The sequence below is a fragment of the Ctenopharyngodon idella genome, chromosome 2, assembly GCF_019924925.1.
Source record: "Ctenopharyngodon idella isolate HZGC_01 chromosome 2, HZGC01, whole genome shotgun sequence".
Classification (NCBI taxonomy): Eukaryota; Metazoa; Chordata; class Actinopteri; order Cypriniformes; family Xenocyprididae; genus Ctenopharyngodon; species Ctenopharyngodon idella.
The window spans coordinates 37,697,572-37,720,522 of NC_067221.1; the positions used below are offsets into that span (position 1 = coordinate 37,697,572).

Sequence of the window (22,951 nt, forward strand, 5' to 3'; positions counted from 1 at the left end):
ACAATCTCTTGATTAACTTTTTGAAGCGTCAAAGTGGTAGTTGCATAGACTGTCAATGGAGGGACAGAAAGCTCTCAGATTTCATTAAAAATATTTTCATTTTTGTTCTGAAGATGAACGAAAGTCTTACAAGTTTGGAACGACATGAGGGTGAGTAAATGATGACGGAATTTTCATTTTTGGGTGAACTGTCCCTTTAAGAACCTCTACGTACTAGAACGCCAATACACAGATCTGAAGAAGCTGTAATGTATTGTCAAGAACTTTAATTAGCTCCAAAGAAGTATATCGTCAACTGAAAACAGGAAAGATTTCTTTATTTACATTCATAGGTATATACATTAATGCATTTGCAGATGCTTTTAAAGTGCATTCAAGAAAGACAGAATTGTACATTAGGTATAGAGTCTAATTGACCATCTTTGCATGCAAATGACTTGCTATCAGAAAACAGATGAGATTATATAATATTCCACATGGACGGACAGAGAAAAAGTCCAAAGTTCTGTGATTTTTGAAGCTGCCCATCTGAGCTTTGTGCACTTAACGCCATACACATTCTCTCAGGGACCAGCCCACTCTCACAAACACACACATATACACACACCTCATCACCATGGAACACTGACCCAGAATTCCCGGTGCTCTTGATCAGATCAGCACGGTGTGAGCGCTATCCACAATGACACGCCGTAGAGATGCTAGAGGTGAAGGGAGAGAGAGAAAAGGCCTGGATGTTGTTCACATGCAAACCTCCCAGCATGCCCTATATGAGGTGGTGTCATGAAAACTGTAACACTGTAATAAATTATTTTCATGATTTGTTATCACAACATTTTTTCTTTTGTCAAATCAACTTAGATAATTAATGTGGTTCAGACAACATAATATTTTGAGTTTCTGTTGATTAAATCAATCGCCTTCATTGTATGAACTCAAATTTGTAATTTCAATTAACTCAATATTTTAAGGCAACCAGGAAACTTAATTTTTAGTGTAGGTGCATACTGAAGTGTACGTTTATAAAGTTATACAATAATAATTTGTAGTATGCATTTTTTTAACACAACTAGATTGTAGTCAAACCATTTAAATAGACCACAAGAGTATGTTGCACGAGGCCTCAGTCTGTAGGGTTTCTGAAAGGCTCATGTATGAAAAACTATGTCAGTATTATAATAAAGAGGGAAGGCAAGGAGGAGCGTATTCTACAAAAAAGAGAGCAAGGGAAATGTAATGGAAAAATAAAACAGTCTCTTTGTTGTATATAGTGCTGATTTTGAAAGGAAATCTGTCATTTAAACATGTTACAATGATAAATACATTCTTACTGATAGCTGAAAGCACAATCAAATCACCCAGAATATTTCATAAACAAGCATACAAGGGTCAAGGATTGTGTATAACTTTGTGAACGATGGGCGTATCGATTCTGCTGAGCTTTCTGCGGAGTGCTGCGGGCGCAGATTCTGTGTGGGCCTGGATATAAGCCCTTTCAAAGACAACCCTACTGAGCTTTGGGGCTTAATACAGATCTGTAGGTCTGTTACTATGTAGAATAGTGAAATGATGAATCTGTACACTCAGCCTCACTGTAATCACTGCCCTCTAGTGGAACTCCCAGGCCTTGCAAGGCAACTAAACTGCAGAGCTGGTCATATGCACACATGGTCGTGGAGACTTTATTCAATAACCTTGCATCTTAAAGGAACAATGCAATTTCTATTTTTAAACGATCAGTACGATATAAATACAGGGAAAGGAAACGGATATGGTGAAACACAACAGCGAAGCACAAAGGGAGATGGCAGAGGACGAAAGAGTCAGAAGGTCAGAGAACAGTCAATACCTTAACATTTACCCATAATCCCACTGGGTGATGAAGTGGACACACTGGTGCATGTGAAGTACCCGTGATTCCCACAGAGGAAGTGATGGTGAATATATAAATTCAATTATCCAGAATTAGAACTGAAGAGTTTGATGATTACTGTTGAATTTTTCTTACAGCACTAAAATATGCTGCAATCTATCTGATTAGCTTCACAGTTCATAATATAATAGAATAGTATCAGTATAAATGAGTTTGGGGTGGGACAATCTAGCAATTCTGTCTCGCGATTCCATTTGTTGCCACTAGTGGCGCCAAAATTACACACTTCACCTTAACCTTAGAAACAAATAACCGTACACAATCATGTCCAGAATCACCAGACATTAGGTTGAATATAGTTTTATTATGACGTATAGTAAAGCTTAAAAACATACATTTTAAAAATGTCAACAGCAGCAAAAGCAAGAGGAGAAAACCTGCATGAGAGCAGTGTCTGTGCTTATCGTATGTGCTAAAGACATTCAAGTGAGCTACAAATCACATACAGGAAAGCACATACTGGAACACTGGGGGAAAACACACAGTTTCTCTCAGTGATTTAAAGGGATAGTTCACCCAAAAAAGAAAAAATGATAGTTCACCCTCAAGTTGTTCCAAACCTGTATGAATTTCTTTCTTCTGCTGCACACAAAAGAAGATATTTGTCGGTAATCGAACAGTTAATGGACCCCATTGACTTTCATAGTAATACTATGGAAGTCAATGGGGTCCATCAACTGTTTGGTTAACCATTTTCTTTAAAATATCTTCTTTTGTGTTCAGCAGAAGAAAGAAATTCAGGTTTGGAACAACTTGAGGGTGAGTAAATGATGACAGAATCTTCATTTTTTGGGTGAACTATCCCTTATATTCATAATATTCATGATCTCTCAGCATGTTTCAAACTCAAATTTAAAGGTGCACTCAGTAATTTTCCCTCATTAAAAACTGTAAAACAATGATCACAGCTGAATGCTACTCACTTTATCTCAGTCTTGAGATAAGTTTGAGGTCAGTAAGATTTTCTTTTTTAAAAAAAGAAACTATTACACTTTTGTTCACCAATGACACATTAAATTGACCAAAAATTACAGTAAAGACTTTTACACTGTTACAAAAAAATACTTTTGAACTTTCTATTCATCAAAAATCCTGAAAAAAATGTATCCCAGTTTTCACAAAAATATTAAGCAGCACAACTGTTTTCAACACTGATAATAATAAGAAATGTTTCTTGAGGAGCAAATCGGCATATTAGAATGATTTCTAAAGGATCATGTGACACTGAAGATTGGAGTAATGATGCTTTACATCACAGGAATAAATTACATTTAAAAAAATATTCAAATAGAAAACAGCTATTTTAAACTGTAAAAATATTTCACAATATTACTGTTTTTATCTGTATTTTTCATTAAATAAATGCAGCCTTGGTGAGCAGAAGAGACTTCTTTCACAAACATGAAAAAATCCTCAAACTTTTAAACGGTAGTGTATGCTTTCAGAATAATTTAATCATATGACGGCAAACATTTCTACTCGGGCATTGAGAACTGAGAACTTCTGTATCTACATGAGCTGCAATGACAACAGGACAAGGACAAAAATATTACTGAGTGAACCTTTAATTCATTCAAATACGAATCTGAACATTTTATCTTCTGAATGGAGTATATTGAAATAGAAATCTTCATAATGATGCACTGGAAGCTTTCATTAATAACTTGTCACATAAAGGTCCAGCCTGCCTGTTCTATGTCAATATACACCACACACACACACACACACACATTACTCTACATAAACACATCAGTGCATTGCTCATGACAGTGCGCTCTACATCACATGCCAATTAGGGGGGGTTTGAGCATAATTAGTGTCTGTGTATGTAAATAGAACATGAAACCTGATCCAGGATCAGTCTGATTTCTTCAACATTTGATGATTAATATTAAGTTGGGTTGAGGATCACAGTTCCAAACCCGAAGCATTAAACACGATTGTCCCAGAGGAAACTAAGAGAACTAGAAATACTTGATCATAGTGTCTAAATGAAAAACATGACAGGAGACCATCAGGAAAAAATATAAACAGCAGCTTGTGACGTAGAACTCCTATCTTTTTAAAAAAAAATCTATTTCTTTTGTTAAGATATAAGTTTCTGTGAGTGTAAAAAAACCCTGTTTATTTGCAGATGTTTCTGTTTCATTAATATTAATATCATTATTCCCATTCTTCCTTAAGAATAACAGAAAGAGGTACTGTTTCTTTTTTTCTTTTCTTTTCTTTTCTTTGTTATGTACATTTTGATTGTACTGGTTTGTTGTACACTCTTAAAAATAAAGGTTCTTTATTGGCACCGATGGTTCCATGAAGAACCTTTAACATCCATGAAACCTTTAAAATTGCACAAAAAGTTCTTTATACTCGAAAAAGGTTCTTTAGATTATAAAACGTTCTTCACACTGGAAAAAAAAATGGTTCACTGAAAGGTTCTTTGGAGAGCCAAAAATGGTTCTTTTTATAGCATTTCTGCAAAAAAAAAAAAAAAAAAAAAAAAAAAAATATATATATATATATATATATATATATATATATATATATTAGAACCTTTTTGGCGTATATTTTATTATTTTTGGGTGAACTATCCCTTTAAGTCATCATTTACTCACCCTAGTGTAGTTCTAATACTGTATACCGTTCTTTCTTTTATGGACCAAAAAAGGAGAATAAAAAAATAAAAAAAAAGTCCCACTTGCGCTCATCCATATAATGGCAGTGAATAGCGACCAGCATCAAGATTTTAAAAAAGATCCAAAAGTATCACAGAACGATCCCATGCGACACGTGCCGATTTTGTCAATCTTAATGTCTGACAACTTTTGTGCTTTTTCTGGGCAACACGGAGTGAAATGCGGCGCTAATAGAGTCTTACGAACGCACATGTCGTGCATCCGTGCAGAGAAGGCCAATGGCCAAGGTCAAGAATTTTGTTAAATAATACATTAAATTTCGGTTTGTTTTCAACAAACCCTTATCGTATTTGATTTTGTCGACCACGCTATCTTGCTGTCTCGCTTAGAGTGCTGCATCAGTGTTAGAGGCACTGTACTTGACGGGTTTCGGTCTTTCCTGTCCAAAAAAAGATTCTCAGTAAATATAGGGGAGCATTCTTCTTCTGTAGCGCATGCTACATGTGGGTTCAACTTTGGCACCATTACTGTTTTAATTGTACATGTTACCCATTGGTTCTATATTTAGGCGATTTGGTGTGTCCTGTCATTGCTATGCCGATGATACGCAACTTTAAATACCATTTATGTGCAACGACAGGTCTGCCATAAATCAATTAATACACTGTCTTCAAGATTTGAAGACAAATTTGCACTCTTGTGCTTTTAACATCTTGTGAATGTCTATTTTAATTTTGGTGATGGACCTAGGTAATTTTGTACAGCACTTTGGTCAACCAAGGTTGTTTTAAATATGCTTCATAAATGAATTAAACTTGAAACTTGAACTTGTATACCGCCAGAACACTTGGAATATACGACATGTGTCACAAGGGATCATTCTGTGATACTTTTGCATCTTTTTTAAAAAGCTTGATGCTGGTCGCTATTCACTGCCTTTATATGGATGAACACGAGCGGGATATAAAGTCCATAAAAGAAAGAAGGGCATACTGCATTAGAACAACACCAGGGTGAGTAAATGATGACTTAATTTTCATCATAGGGTGAACTATCCCTTTAAGAGTGTATGCATATAGAAAATATGGAGAATTGCTAACTTAAAAATCTTAACTTTTGAGTAACTTTACCAGCAAGACTTCCTTGGTCAACAAGCTTCACCAAAAAGACCACCTATAAACCAGTCTAAACCAGCATGAGAAGACATTTGAACCAGCTGACTGAAGACGCCCCTTGTTGCACTATATCTAATATAGTTCATATGTTAAAATGGCCCGTTGATGTGTTTGAAATATTCACCAACTAATTTCTTCCCTTTAATGCCCACTTTAAAAATTCTCTCTCACTTTCTCTCACTTATCTCATCTGCAGCAGTAACTGAGCAAAGAGTTATTTGTTGCTATGGACACATATGAATAAAACAAATAACAAATACAAAGAACAGCAATGTGTATTCAGTCACATTTGGTGGCAACAGCTGATCAATCACAGGACGATGTTAATTTCTACATCGATTTAATTAGGATGGTGAAATGATGCAGTGGACTAATAGCTTCCAATATCTCCATTTAATCTATTTATCGTCTAGACCCACTCGCATAATGACACGGATAAAATTCGAATGACTTTCCCAGGCTAAACTGTTGTTGGCAGTTATGAGAGTGTGCTAAATTTACCACCGCCTGACTCTTAAAAAGCTAACGCTAAACTCTGCTGTGATGTTGCAAATTGGAATGCAGACTAATGTCTCCATAGTAACATGTTCACTTCTTTTGCAGGTACATGTGAATCTAACCAACGTGACTCTAAACAACTTGCACAGGCTTGTTGCAAATGATTGTTTTAAAAATAGTAGCGGCTCGTACCTCAGAACCGCACTGGATGAACACTTATGAAAGAAAGGCAGTGGAAACGTTTAAGACTGTTAAATTTACCCAAATGATTGGTACTAATACAAATCAGACATGTTAGCTCAGTTCCAAAGCCTAGTGAGTTGTCTACCAAGACATCAATTAAAGTCACACTATGTTTTGCCGCTAGAGGTCGTTTTCTCAAAACAATAACAAAGGCGTAGCTTGATGATGCCGTGAATGAGTGTGGAATCATGGGAGTTGTCATAGTCACCTCCACAGCCAATGGAAAGCAATCCGACAGGACTTAGGTAGAAATCATGTTCATGGTTGAGCTAATGTAATAAAATTTTATTAACGTTACCGTGGTATGAAGCAGAGCGGGGCTGAAAGCCTGGGGCTTGTTTCGCTTTGTTGTTTATGCATATTTTATGATTAAAGTTATGATTAAAGTTACATTTAAAATTCGCCTTCTTCCCTGATCTTGAATTTTGTTACGGTTACACATTTAAACAAAATATATAACATTGTTTTAGTGGTTTTTGGATATTTTAATCCAAAAATCTTACATATTGTGCCTTTAAGATGTCTTGTTTTGGCCACATTTTATGACAACACTGCATGTATCCTTCTCAGGTTTCATTTCACTTAGGATGATAGAAAGTAGGTGCCTATGTAGACAGTAGACAGCGAGGCAGCTCACTAGAGTTGGAAACAGAGCTACTGTGTGAATTCAAAGGCAATGTTGTCGTGAAACATCAAAAGTTAAGAATAAATCTGACTGAAAACACAGCAAGGAGACGCTATGATTTCCCCCTTGGGGAAAGTATTCTATGCTAGGCATTAGCGACTATACATGTAAAAATCTAACTCGGAGTAGAAGGCTTGGATCGCTGGACAATCCAGTCTAAAGTTAAATTTACATGAACTGGACTTCTTCGAACATTTCCGTACCTTTTACATTCTTGCATCCTTTTAAGCCTCAGACTCTGATTGGTCAGTGGCGACACTGCCGTTCTGCTCCCCTACAACGGATTGGTCCTGGGTATTTGTAACTCCGCCAACAGTAAATGTTGGCCCGTCTCTCTCCCTGATAGATTCTGAATCAGTGGACTTCCCCGTCTGTTCAGTCACATTAGGATCCTCCCATTTCTCTTCATCAAGCCGACTGGAGATCGACCAATAGAGATGAGCATCCAAACGGGCGGCAGCCAATGCCAGCTCTCTCGCCGAACAGGAGGGTGTGTCCACCTTTGAAAATAATGAATACGAACAACTTTAGTTAAGCCGGGTTCACACTGTACAATTTTGGCCACGATTTGGCCGTCTGAGACAAATTTTGTGAATCCTAAAATATTCCTTCCAAAATCTGAAGTCTTTGATCGCTAGTTTGACATGTTCATCGACAGCCAATTAATGACTATGGCGATCAAATTTTACCTCAGACGAAATTCTGGCAGTGTTAGAAGATTTGATGCACAGTCCCGCAGTCCTACGGCAAACGTCAAATCAAAAACCAATAGGAGCGCAGAACCTGATGATGCAATTAGTGAGACAACAACAAACCACCACTTGCTCCAAACACATCTCGTCTTTGTTTTTGTTTTTTTTGTTGTTTTTTTCAGTTTTCTTTGATCAAAATTTACAATAGAGATTGTTTTTGTTTGCAAGCCACCTTTTCAATCCCACATGGATTGATAATGTAAAACCCAGGTGAGTCTTCTTGCGTGCATCCGTTTTTAACGCGCCTCGACTGCCGTATAGTCTGACATTAATGACAACTGAGATCCAAGAGTGTGACATGGCGTACAGCGGGGATCATGTTCATACAGTCTGACAAGCAACAGTCGTAAAGGACTAGTATAAATCTTTTAGTGTGCACCTGGCTTTAATATACTTAATACTAGAGATAGAAGGTCATTTAACTAGATCCTCATCCTGTGAGTGACAGCTAAAACAGATAAATCCTGCTAAATTCAATTGCATCTGTCCGTTTACATGCATTTAAGTATTTTGTATGTTTACACACATATATTAACTAAATATCTAAAAATATTACAAAATATAAATATTAACTAATTATCACAATATTAATTCTTTTCTTTTTTCTTTTTTGTAGCTTTTATACTTGCTGTTTGGCTGAAGGACAGAAAATAAGAATGTGATTGCGTAAGTAGTTTGATTTTTTTCCAGTGATGTACATTCATGACTCATCCAAAACTACAGCAACACCTAAAGCAACTTGAATCAGAATAGTTTCAAGTTCAAGTAGTGGAAGAAATCTCTGATTCTGCTCTATAATAAAGTGCCGGTCGGCCTTGCACAGACAGATGATTATTATAGAGCTTTTGAACTACATACATAATATTAAGTTGGAAACTTTGTAAGGGATTTAGGTGAAAACTAAGATGAAACCTAGACATGGTGATTGTGTTTTTATGAATAAATACAACACTCTTAAAAAAATAGGGTTCCCTTTCGAATAGGAATTCACACTGCGTCCGAAGAGACATTAAGGCGTTCCCCAATGTGTCTTCGGATGTAGTGTGAGTTCCCATTCGAAAGGGAACGTCTCAGGTTATGCATGTAACCATGGTTCCCTGAGAAGGGGAACGAGACACTGCATCCGCAGACACATTGGGGAACGCCTTAATGTCTCTTCGGATGCAGTGTCTCGTTCCTTCTCAGGGAACCATGGTTACATGCGTAACCTGAGATGTTCCCTTTCGAATGGGAACTCGCACTGCATCCGAAGACACATTGGGGAACGCCTTAATGTCTCTTCGGATGCAGTGTCTCGTTCCTTCTCAGGGAACCATGGTTACATGCGTAACCTTAGATGTTTTCAAAGGGTTTTTCATAGTAATGTCATAGAAGAACCATTCTGGGTTTCCCAAAGAATCGTTTAGTGATCAGTTCTTAAATTTACTGATTTTTTCTTAGTGCAAAGAAGATTTTATATTTGATTTTTATTTGTACAGTTTTTCCTCAAGTTTTGCTAAGGAACCTTTTTCCACTATAAAGAAACTTTTGTGTATCAAAAAGGTTTCATGGATGGTGAAGGTTCTTCATGGAACCATAGATGCCAATAATGAAGTTTTATTTTTTCAGAGTGTATACAAAAATATTTTACCACAGAACTGCAATTAACCAATCAGAAGTTCTCAATGTACACCACATACCTCAAATGTGTGGTGAAAGGCCCCATAATCCACGTCGAAGAATCCATCGGCTAGCAACATCATGGGACTAAACCTGTGACCCCATAAGAGCTCTTCAGCCAGGTAGGAGCTCCGTGCCTGACAGGTCATACCTGTAGATCAGAATATATCCATCGATTACTAAACACAAATCAATCCAACACATTTTGCATGATATATTTAGTGTGTATGCACCTGTAGCTTCCACCATCCCCTCCAAGATGACAACAATCTCAAAGTCCTCTTTCTCCAGCTGAGCATGTGACATGTCCCAGAACGGAGAGCGAACATCGATCTCGTGAGAGATCACCAACGGAGACACCAGGAAGAGACGATCATCTCCCGTCTCAAAACCCACACTGATATCAGTCTGATCCAGTGGAATGAACTCACCTAAAGATAAAGAGAGAACAGTTCAAAAAACAATTCTAATACACTCATTGTACAATATGACCACCAGGTGGTGCCACTTCATCACTAACTAGGTCTATGTGAGGACGCTGATGTTGCAGATGAGGCCTGTGAGGGTGTTGAATGCTGTCTTACCCTCTTGTGTCTGTTTGGATTTGATAAGTTTGGCTCTCATGTTGGCGCCCACAATGTGGGAGGATCTCAAGTCCCCAACGCGGAACATCAAACAGAGCTTGTCATCCCGCAGTGAGATGACAGCATTACGAGAGAACACCAACGTCTCGGCACGCTTATTCGGCTGGGAGATCTTCACAAACATACAACCAACCTAATGAGAGAACAAGAGAAAGATACGATGTGGTTTTTACATTTTGGAAGATGCGAGTGGTGCTCAGTGTTATTTTTGTGTTATTTATATACTATTATATCATGGTCTGTCTGAATACTCAATTCTGATTGGCTGGAAGGTTTGCAATAAAACTGTTTAATGCACAGGTAGTTCCAAGTCAGTTTAATCACTGTTCTAGGCTGCATTTAAGTCCAATTTTTTTATGCCCTTCCCTGGCTATTTTCCCTCCGTCTCAAGTGTCCGCTACTGGCGGAACCCTTGCAATGTGTTGAAATTTAACCTGTTAACCTTCACAAAGACGTCGACGCACTGAAGCTTCTTTGTTTAAATTAGCTCAAATTTACTGTTAGATGTAATGTAGGGTGACCAGACGTTCCCGTTTTCCGGGGACAGTCCAGGTTTTTTCAGTCAAAACAAACTGTAAATACACGTTAAAAAGCCCGATCAATATAGCCTGCGGACTACCAGAGCAATCATGCAGTAATTATTTTTACCAACAGAGGGGGCTGCTTTAATAGGCAAAAAAAATTTTCGACAAGACATGAGACCGCATCATCAAGTTATCCTCAATCAAGTTTTCATCAAATATCAAAACAGACTAAGTTATCGAGTTATCAAGGTACTACTAACTACAAATGTTAAATTAAAGTAATACGATTTGTATGTACTAACAGGGCCTGAACAGGGTGCAGGATTTTTTGCACACAATTTTAAACTTTCCCGCTAACGTTAGTGCCGTCGTCACAACGCAGAATTCTCATCTATCACATGGGTCAAAGTACACAGAGATATGAACAAATAAAAATAATATTCATCTAAACAATTACACTTGCAGCTATTACATTAGCATAAAGGACATGTGCTCCAAATGAGCCTAAAATGTAAAATATTAAGCCTAATTAGGGATGGTGAAAAAAGCATAAACATTAGAAGACATTTTAAAAGTTTTAATTACTGGTTGTAATGGCTGTATACAGTATGTTCAGTTTGTTAAAAATGAAAATATTAAATACAATTAGAAAATGTTAAATATGGTAAATACAGTATATTTGTCATGTTTTCATATTTGTTATATTTTTGTAATGTTTTTGTATTTTTTTATGTTATTTTGTCATAATAGTGTTTTGATCATTTTGCTATTTGCAATGGTTACTATTCACTATTTTTCATAGTGTGAGTTTTGGTAAATTTTATTAAAACTAATTAGGGCCAGTTTGATGGAAACATAATAATAATTATTAATCACAATAGTATAATACTAATTAATAATAACAAGTACAATGTTGTATAACTTTGTGCCCCTTCCACCCTATTTTTTATATCTGTTGCCACCCTGTATTCCCTCAACCCCACCCCACCCCACTCCACCCCACTCCAAGGGCCCTGATATAGTACATACTGAATGCTGAAGGAAATGTTACGTTAACCCATTTAATTTGAATGTGTCAGGTTAAGGAAGAATGAAGGTGTGAAATAAAGAAAAGGACATGTGAGGAAAAAATAAAAAGAGTAGAAGCCTTTTTAGAAGAGATTAAGAAGATTGTTGCTGATATTTTGACCAAGAGCAGGCAGAGGAAGGACCATGGCCCTTTCCAAGAAATGGAAATGCCATTTTAATGACAACATGATGAGAGAATTTACATTTCTTGGCCCAGGTCCGGATGATACAATGGTTCATTGCACCATTTGCAATTCCTTGTTTTCAGTTGCCAGTGGAGGGAGAACGGCAGTGGTAGAGCATCAGCAGACAAAAAAAATAGTCTCTCTGACTGCCCGTGCTGTTGTGCCCTCAGTAACCACATTCTTTAAGAAGGTAGAGCCCTCTCAACAAGAATATGAGGGTGTTTTTGCATACCACACTATGCATCACAATCACAGTTATAGATCAATGGACTGCACAGCACTGCTGACACGGAAGCTCTATGAGTCAAAGTTTACAAGTGCTAGGACAAAATGTGAAGTTATTGTGAGTAACGTGTTTGCACCCTGGGCAATTTCTCTGGTAACACAAGACCTAGAACCATTAGTGATAAACACCTGCTGTTAACAAGCAGAATCACTGAAGGAAAAAGAAACTAATGTTAAATGCAAAGATCTAAGACTCAAGCTTCAATTTTTGACCTCTGTTTTAATCTTAAAATCTTATAGTGACCGTTATTTGTTAATATGAATCAGGAGTTATGAATATGAAAAACGGAATCGATGCCTTTTCTTTGAAATATGAGCGTCAGCCACATTCGTTGAGAAAAAACTCCTGTATGGTCGTCATAAAAACACTTGACAAAACAACATCCCTCAGGGCTTTTAGCTCAAAAGCATGCACATTTGGAGAAATATTGATGGATTCTCATATGTTTATGTCAAATTTCTATACAGAGGAGTAATATTTATTCAATTTTTACCCAAAACTCATTGTTGTCATCATTAAGTGCTGGATACTCTGATGAACTGTTTTCAATTCATACTGGCAGGCTGAGGGTGCTCTGTGCACATTTTGTCCACAAATGGCACTAATGAAGAACAGGCATACCATGTGACATTCCAGGAACTAACAGAGGCTTCCAGAGATCGCTATAACATGCAGATTGACACTTTTGAAAATAATAAATACACGATTGCGACGATATATGGTTTATCTGTGTTCTTCATGCCATGTCGGGTATATGTCGGAGCACGTATCAAATGATCTCAAACTGCCAAAGTCACATGATTTCAGTAAATTTAAAAAAAAAAATGTAATGGTTCACGTGACCTTGGCAGTGCTCCGAACCACTGATTTGAAACAAAAGATTCATGAAGCTTCAAAGCTTCATGAAGCAGTGTTTTGAAATCACCCATCGCTAGATATTGTTGAATAAAGTCGTTATTTTGTTTTTTTTGGTGCACAAAAAGTATTCTCGTCGCTTCATAACATTAAGGTTGAACCACTGAGCCATCGGATTCTATCACAAATATCTTCATTTGTGTTCTGAAGATGAACGAAGGTCTTACTGGTGTGGAACGACATGAGGGTGACTAATTTAAGACAGAATTTTCATTTTTGGGTGAACTAACCCTTTAATGCACAGCTAGCTGTGGATTATCCCTTACTTAGCATTTATTTAAAAAAAATATTTAAAAAAATTCTATGTAGCTTTTAATTTAAGTTTTAGTAATTTTAGTACTTCAGATTCAACTTAATTTATTTCAGTTACATGCCAAGGCAACATTTCTAATTTTCATTTGGTGTAAGTTTTTAATCTAATATTAATATTTTAATTGAACAATTTTTAATAATTTTAGTCTGTCTGTGCAAAAGAAGTGCGGATTTGTAAACAACGCTGTGTACATTGTGTTTACGCGCTCTGTGATTGGCTACAATGATCAACACACTGGAGTGCATTTGAAAGCACACGGAAGTGTATGAATTTGAAAGCGTTTTGAAGCATTTGAAAGCAGGCGTCTATCATTGGAACGGTCCGCTGATAGACGCCTGTTTTTAAACGCTCCCATGTGTATCTGTGTAAGCGCTCAGTGAAGAGCATCATTGACGTCTATTTACAACATGTTTTTGAAGCGTTGATCATTGTAGCAAATCACAGACATATCTGATGAACTTGTGAACACAATGGCCAATCAGAGGTGTTTACAAATCCACTCAACAGCGCTCAAAGCATTACATTTTTTCAATTTCAGTACCGACTTGGTACTGAAGTTGGTACTTTTGACAACACTAGTTACTAGGGTATAGCTACAATGTATGCTAGATGGTTTTTTAATGGACAAAAGTCAAAAGTTACTAAATCTTTGGGATTTTTTTTGCCATTTTATAATGTGACAAGTAAAAACCTGGTCACTTAGAAAAAAACAGCACAACAAACAACACAATTTGAGGTATTATTCATATCTAGCACTATAAAGGGAGGGGGATGAATTATATATATATATATATATTTTATTTTATTTTTTTTTTTTTTCAAATCTTGTAGTAATGCTCATCCTTGCAAAATACCTCACTAATTAAAAAGAAAGTGAGACATGAGAACAAAGTTAAATTTGTTAATCTGAGTTCAGATATGCAGACACTAGAGAACGTGGCATTTAGAGTGTGTTTTGTTTAAGTGTGTGTGTGAGTGAAACACAGCCCCCGAGGGCAACATTTAAACCAGGACATTAGAGATATAAATGAACTCATCACAACCGCAAAAATACATGAAAATAGGCCAGAAAAGAGATTGAGAAGGGGGTTGAAATTAGCAAAAGAGACAGAATTAGAAAAGGAGAAAAGACAGACACAGAAACAGAGGGAGAGGGTACACACATCTGTGGTCCAAAACGCATGACTCATTTGCTCTTGGTTATGGATGATATAACTCAGTAGAGCACAGATCAACAAATGAAAGCCACGTGCAGTGAAAATACTCCTTTCACAGACCACATCAAGCATATATATATATATATATATATATATATATATTTTTTTTTTTTTTTTTTTTTTTTTTTTTAATGACCCTACAAGTTCGATTAAACCATCAAAATATGAGGATATTTTATTTTTTAAAAATGCTAAATTTGAGGGAAGAACAAAACACTAAATTTGATTAAGGTAAAATAGAATGCATGGAAAAACAAAAAGCTCAGAGGAAAATGCATACACTGACTACAACATAATCAGTTATTAATATTTTGTTGGTTCTCTCTTGTTTTTACATGTGTTTATAATTTCTTTGTATGACAGCCTGGCCAAAAATCATGTTCACACAATTTGGCATGTTTCATTGTGTTATCGCAAATAAAACAATTGACTCCAAGCACAGCTACGCAATATGCATACAAAATCTTTAAATAATAATAATTTGAACAAAGGGTAAAGATGACAATTTTTCCATATAAATGACAACCGTATTGTATATATTAATATTTTGTTGATAATTTCCTTATAACATTTTAGCCTGATTAATAGAATCAGCATTACAATTTGTATAAAAATTGAGAAAACATTGACTCCACAACAACAACAACATTTTGGTGACTAACATTTTTAAAAACTAATTGGACACAAAAGTGTATCATATCTGTGGAAAGTGCCATCCGTATGTGCATGTCTGGTGTGTGTTCTTACCATGAATGCATTGACCATAGATCCCAGGATGGCTTGTAGCAAGAGTAACATGGTGCCCACTGGACACTGGTCAGTGATGACACGGTAACCGTAGCCAATGGTCGTCTCCGTTTCAATGGAGAAAAGGAACGCAGAGATGAATCCATTAACATTATTCACACATGGAGTCCATGCCGCATCCTCTAAATGATCCAGATCACCCCTGCCATAAGAAAGAGTAAGTGAGAGAGAGCGAAGGAGATGTTTTGTGAAAAAATGTGTCCTTGGCTTTTTTTAAATCACAGAGTCTCTTTTAGTAAATTGGCTCTTGCATCTTCCAGCGCAAGGAGAAGCGCTTGTTCTCAAGTGTCCACCCACACATATTACTTGTGCTCATATCTAGTGTGGACGAACACGACAGTGTGTGGACAACACAAATGCGCAGGATCTGTGAACAGTAAACTGAATGTTGATATACAAACACTTGATTGAGATGCATTTTTCAGGGAAGAATTAATTTATTTTTTGCCAATATAAAAAATGATATTAATTTTGGTAAGACTTTACAATAAGGTTCATTTGTTAACATTAGTTAATGTATTAACTAACATGAAGTAACCATGAGCAATACATTTGTTAATCTGTATTTGTTAATCTTTTTAACATTAATTAATAAAAATCTAGCAGTTCATTGTTTGTTCATGTTAGTTCACAGTGCATTAACTAAAGTTAACAAGATTTTAATAATGTATTAGTAAATGTTAAAATGAACATTAACAAAGATTAATACATTTTGTTATGTGCTTTTGTCATTTTTATTAGTTTTTTAATATTTCTATTCGAATTTAAGTGTTTATTTTAGTAATTTTAGTACTTCAACTACAACTTTTTTATTTCAGTTCAGTTTCAGTTCAGTTCAATTATATTTTATTTCAGCTTTATTTCAATTAAAGAAAATGATACAACACTGACCTGATATGATGGCCAATATAATAAATCTACATTATGTTGTCTGTTGTTTTCAAATTTTACATGCTTCAAAACATTATAATGTACACAAGTTTTATATATTATAATGTTCACAAGTTTCATAACTGTTTATTAATTTTGGAACCTGGCAAAGAAAAAAATCATTATTATTATTAATAATATCAGCCTTTTCAGATGCTGAAATAATAATAATTATAATAATAAAATAATAAAAAAAGAAATAAAATAAAACATAATAATATAAAAATAAAAAAAAATATATAATTAATAATAATAATAATAATAATAATAAAAACACTAATATTGGCCAATACTAATTGTCACCAATATATTCCGCATCTCATATCTACTAAAAATGCTTCATATTTTGCATAAAAGAGTCTTAGGATTTAAAAGTTTAAAGGTATATAATATATGCATTGTGTGTTATTCATACCTGCAGTATGCAATGAGGTACCATATTGCTCCAAAGAAGAGCCAGGTCACTGCATACGCCATGACAAAGACAAACAGAGAGCAGCGCCAGTTCAGATCCACCAGGGTTGTGAAGATATCAGTCAGGTAACGGTACGTCTCACGCATATTACCGTGCTGCACATTACAACGGCCGTTTTTCTCCACATAGCGCTGCCTCTTACGCCTGTTGCGTGCTGGAGAGAGACAGCGAGAAAGAGAGAAAAATTGGAGCAAGTGACTGCGAGTAAAAAAAGGTCACAAAAAAGTAGGCAAACACCAAACACTGTCACTGAGCAGCTTACCGCAATCCATATTTAAAAAGAGATCCAATGTAAAACTGAGTGAGGCACATCCAAAAAGTAAAAAAAAAAGGGCTAAATGAACAAGTGGAAGAACACTGACATGCTGTTCCTGTAGAGTAGGTCAGTCTGTTTCAGCATGCATGTATGGAGAACAAAATCTTTGACAACCACCAACTGCACTCCTACAGCAGTTAAATGATTGAGTCTTACCCCATCCAAACTTGCTCCACTCTTGCCCGCCCCCCTGAACTTTCTTCATGGGTTGATTGGCCTGCGCCTCCCTTGCAGCCATCTTGGCCTGGAAGGACATTTTGTTATTGGATGGTGGCTGTGTGGGCAGGGCCGTCTCTGTGGTTACCAGCTCCTCAGATGCGTTCTGTACATCAGGGGGCGGAGCATCCTTTGGGGCCTCCTCCACAGGCTCCTCCCCTTTCTCTGGAACTGGGAGGGACAGGGATTCGGGGCACGAGGAGAAGGCGGTGTTGTCCAGTGCCATTGTGTATGTGTGTTAAGTAATAAGTCAATATGTGTGTGTGTGTGTGTGTGTGTGTGGTAACAATGTTTCTCAGTTCTTTATAGTCAGTTGCAGAGTTTCATTTGTGCCTTTGTCTTATTTCTGCAAAAAAGACAGAGAGAGACAGACACTGATAAAACCAAAATACATCTAATTAAGTTTTACAAATGGGCTGAAAGTTTTATAACATTCTTTCAAGACATTCTCTTGATTTCAAAGTAATTTGCTCCCACCAAGAGGTTAACAGCTTTATTTCACTGCTGATTGTTGCTTAACGTTCATTTGAACCTAGTCTTTCATTCACTGCCCCCGTTATGCATTAAGCATCCAATTAACTGCCTGAAATTAACTTAAGTAGATTACATTGATGACTTCATGCAATTCAACCTATTAAAAAACATTTTCCACATCAAACATGCTGTTGAAGGCCATTTTAATACACAGCCAAACATCCGATCTGTTATCAGAAGGGCTCTTAGCAAAACACACAAAACCAAGAAGCAGACTTAAATATGTATGTCTAACTTGACTTAAATTAACCTCCAGGTTCAACAGCTATAAAGCAGCTAAACAAATTTTTATGAGCAAGTGATCATAAAGGAAGCAAGAAGATTTAGGCTCGCTTTGCTTTGCATTTAATCCACAATAAAACATAAGCTCTAATGCCCACACAAAAACAAATCCACCCAGAAATGCAGCCGAGTATAAATAATGGACTGTTTGAGGATCAAAAACAGTTAAAGGATTAGTTCACTTCAGAATTAAAATTTCCTGATAATTTACTCACCCCCATGTCATCCAAGATGTTAATGTCTTTCTTTCTTCAGTCGAAAAGAAATTATGGTTTTTGAGAAAAACATTTTTTCTCCATATAATGGACTTTAACGGCTACCAACGGGTTGAAGGTCCAAACTTCAGTTTCAGTGCAGCTTCAAAGGGCTCTACATGATCCCAGATGAGAAACAGGAGCCTTGTCTAGCGAAACGCTTGGACATTTTCTAAAAAATAAAAATGTATATACTTTTTAACCACAAATGCTCGTCTTGCACTGCTCTGTGATGTGCCAAGCATTACGTAATCACATTGGAAAGGTCACGCATTACGTAGGCGAAAGTATCTCATTTTCTCCTCAAACTTCAAAATCATCAACTTGCAAGGTACGTCCACCTATGTCATGCGTGACCTTTCCAACGCAATTGCGTAATGCGTGGCGCAGTGCGAGACAAGCATTTGTGGTTAAAAAGTATATCATTTTTATTTTTTTTTAAAATGACTGATTGTTTCGCTGGATAAGACACTTTTTACTCGTCTGGGATCGTGTAGAGCCCTTTGAAGCTGCACTGAAACTGCAATTTGGACCTTCAACCCGTTGGTAACTGTTGAAGTTCACTATATGGAGAAAAATCCAGGAATGTTTTCCTCAAAAACCTTAATTTCTTTTCAACTGAAGAAAGAAAGACATAAACATCTTGGATGACATGGGGGTGAGTAAATTATAGGAAATTTTAATTCTGAAGTGAACTAATCCTTAAAGATCTATGTCAAAGATGCTGTTGATTACCACAGACAATCTTTTTTGTTTTCCCATTATGTTTACAGTAATGCATTTACAATGGAAGTCTATGGGCAAGAGTTGATAAATGTGCAGTCTGTGATTTTTTTGTGAAAATAAATATTCTTTTTTTTCCATAAAAATGTGTGCTATATGAGCTATAAAGCTGTCTAAATTGTCCTTTTAGCAGTGGGATTACTTATCAAGGTGGATTCTGGTGGTAAACAGTCCACTTCTGGTATTTTTCACTGAGAATTCAAATGTCTTGAAATGGTCAAGACAGGAGAAAATTAGATGTTACATTAAAAGACAATGCTAGTAAGTGATTTTATCATACTAATATTGTGTTAAAGGATTAGTTCACTTTAAAATGAAAATTAGTCCAAGCTTTACCCATCCTCAAGCCATCCTAGGTGTATATGACTTTCTTCTTTCTGATGAACACAATCGGAGTTATATTAATAAATATCCTGACGCATCCAAGCTTTATAATGACAGTGAACAGGACCAACGAGTATGAAGCTGAAGAAAGTGCAAAGTGCAAGCTTGGGGTTTTCATTTTGAAGTGAACTAATCCTTTAACATACATTATAAATTCAAAACTCTGCATTTTAACATTTTTCCTGATGCAGTGTCCCATAGTGCATTTCAAATTAAACAAAGCTTTTTGCTTTTGGCTTTGTGGTCACTTTCAAAGCATAGTAACTCTGTTTTCCTGACCATCTCAACAGTCTCAACCTTTGCAATATCTGCTTGCCCGACAAACGACAGATGAGGCGAGTGTTCAGGAAACCTGTTTGAAAAAAGTTATTTTTGCAAAGCTACTGGCTCAGAAATAAATAGGATTTTCCATTGGGTTTTGGATTATTGCAGAAAATAAGCTCTGTGACCAATAAAAGTCTAAGATTCTTACCAATTTTGTTCATCATGAACACAACTTTTATGCATTTTGAAGCCTAAATATAACTGCCAGAAGTAAAATGCTAAATGGTTATAATTCAACTTCACTAAGGTTGATTGACTTCACCATTATTAAGCTTCCAACAACTCCTTCAGTCTTTAAAAAACAAACAAACAAAAAAAATTCTGAATAGAATAGTTTGCAAGTATGCGATTATAAACACAACAAGGCTGTAATGTGAGTAGAAGACAAGTTCACCTGTTAGGTGCGATGACATTCAATGTCCCTGACAGCCTCTATAGTCCCATTACTGACGTATATATTTTATGTCATAGAAGAAAACATGACAGCATCTTAAGCTTGCGTTATCCTTATTTCAGGCATTTAACCAAAAACCCATTCAAAAATCACATCGACTTCAGGACGATGGAACCAGAAGTGCTAAAATGCTAACTCGTTTCTGCGTTTTGGCCTACAAAAGTACGTCATCCCTGCTGCACTCCATTTAAGAGTGACATGACCTGAGCTGAAAACCGCATTTTTGCTTTCATTGCACATATATCCAACATCCTGCATCTAGAATGTAATATCACATCACTATTGATTCATCTAGAAAGGCATATTTCACTGCAGCATCATCTCTACAGTAGCGGTAACATCTGTCTGACTGAGTCTGATCCCGTTTGCTGTGTTTACACAGGGTGTGAAGTCCGGTGAGGCGCTATATTTAGCTCTGATAGTCTGGCAGTAGTAATCGCGCCTACTCGAGGATTGATTATGATCTGTCTTCTTGGTCTGGGCCACATTTAGACTCATGAATCTTTCATGGATTGATGGATCTGTATGGAGATGTGCTCGTGTTCAAAACATAATACTCTAGTAACGTTACAGAGCCGGATTATTGTCAAAAGAGACTGGATATCTCAGATTGCCATGTTTCAGGATTTGCAGGGCTCAGCTAGGGCACGAAAACACACACACACACCCACACAAAGAAATCAATCCTACTTGAATTAGACTGAATGGAGCAGGTAGCACAGATGACTAATGACATCAAACTGGATGTGTGTGTGTATGTGCACAGTAACTTGTCAGATATATACCTTTCTAGGCCTATATAATTAATAGTGTATAGTTAAAGAACAAATGTGTGGGTAAAACAGAGGAACAAGTGTGTAAATCTGAGTATTTGTGTTTGTCTCTGTTTTTCGGTCTGTTTGTGTGGGTGGTTTGTTCACAGTCCTGATGGAAAGTGGGATTGTCATGTTTTCTAATTTTGGTCTTTTGGGAGAAAAGAGTGTCAGATGTGACACAAAGCTGCAATTACACACATACATGTTCATCACGCACACCAAAACACACACAACCAGTGGCCTATGTTTGTCTGGGAGACCACAGGATCACTGCCTGCTGTTTATATGACTATTACAGCAGCACTGGAATATAAATCAACGCAAAAACACAAAGCTTTTTGAAACTGAATTTTAAAAACCACCAGACAATGCTATTTGTGTATGTGCATAACAATTAGACCAACTGTATATTAAACATTTTTATAATTTTTAAAGCTTGGAGATATAGTATAAATGTGATATTATTACACGTTTTATTTTAATTATTTTTCAATCCCTCGCTCGTATATAGCACGTACTTATATTTCAATCATTTCCACTCTAATAAATAAAATATTATTTTTATAATAACGACAACACCAATTTAGTTGATTATAACATTTAAATTCCTTTCAAACTCATTACTTAATAAATGTTTTCTTTTTATATAGCTATTGTTGTTTTTCTTGTTGTTAGCGTAGGCTACATTTAATTTTCAGTTCCAATCAATATACTTACAAGCAATCATGCAGTCACGTAAACCAAGAATCAAAGCGGAAAAAAACACATAATGTACGCACATTTACTGACGTTTAACTACTAAAATGTCTTGGTCAACACATAAACATCAACCAGTATACGTAGTACCGTACAACTAACCCTACCTGCCACTGAGGCTTTCTCCAGCACGTTAACTTCCGCGTTTTAAATACTTGAGATCTTCAACAGCCCTGCGGGTTTGTTAGTCCAAATCTCTCATGTTGGGCTCTTCGATCAGACTCATACCGGCGATGTTGATGATGATGCTGCTGATGATGTTGGTGATGTTGTTCTACAGCGGGTGGGAACAACGACGCAGCATCACTTGAGCATCATTTCACCTCCAGGAAACAAAAGAGAGCCAACCAATCCACACAGAGCGCGAAGGAACTTGTGAAATATTAAACGAAACGCAATCCTGTGCTGCAGTTGATGGCAATGAATCTTCTTTCTACTGCGGAGAGTCTTCTGATTAAAATGGAGGCCATCTGACTGTCAGGATGGATGAGAGATTGGAGAGCGAAGCGAAGCGGCGTCGGCGTGATTCACCGGCTCTGCGCAGGTGTTCGTGTGTGTGTGTGTGTGTGAGAGAGAGAGAGAGAGAGAGAGAAGGGGGGAAGAGGCACAAAGCGTGGAGAATTGGTCAATTAGAGCTGGGATGGAGAAGGGGGGAGGTGGTGGAGAGTCAGAGTCATAAAAAATATCTCACAGAAATTGTAAAACATGTGCCACCATAATGATTTATTAGGCTACTTTAAATATACTATATACAATATTTGATATATTTAATATGTATTTTTCTTTCTTAAATTATTAATGTAATCAAATGTATTATATTTTATTAGTAAATAATCTAATTATATATGATATATGATATTATATTGTATTAACACAATATAATTAATATAA

General features: G+C 36.4%; 1 protein-coding gene across 3 annotated transcripts; it reads right to left on the reverse strand.

Annotated features, from left to right (window-relative positions):
* Positions 1-312: 312 nt before the first annotated feature.
* On the reverse strand, positions 313-22,685 carry kcnj9 (potassium inwardly rectifying channel subfamily J member 9). Of its 3 annotated transcripts, XM_051875385.1 has the most exons (9): positions 22,168-22,685; positions 17,415-17,820; positions 16,883-17,096; positions 15,478-15,679; positions 10,163-10,355; positions 9,812-10,009; positions 9,599-9,729; positions 7,371-7,667; positions 313-701 (listed from the first exon to the last, which is right to left on the reverse strand). In XM_051875385.1, exons 2-8 carry the CDS (start codon positions 17,698-17,700, stop codon positions 7,392-7,394), a joined length of 1,500 nt encoding a protein of 499 aa, XP_051731345.1. In that variant the 5' UTR covers positions 17,701-17,820; positions 22,168-22,685; the 3' UTR covers positions 313-701; positions 7,371-7,391. The 3 variants fall into 3 exon arrangements, with proteins under 3 accessions (XP_051731345.1, XP_051731339.1, XP_051731354.1); XM_051875379.1 differs by lacking the exon at positions 313-701 and having other exon boundaries at positions 2,218-7,667; positions 22,168-22,683; XM_051875394.1 differs by lacking the exons at positions 313-701; positions 17,415-17,820; positions 22,168-22,685 and adding an exon at positions 17,205-17,378 and having other exon boundaries at positions 2,218-7,667.
* Between the last annotated feature and the right edge of the window lie 266 nt (positions 22,686-22,951).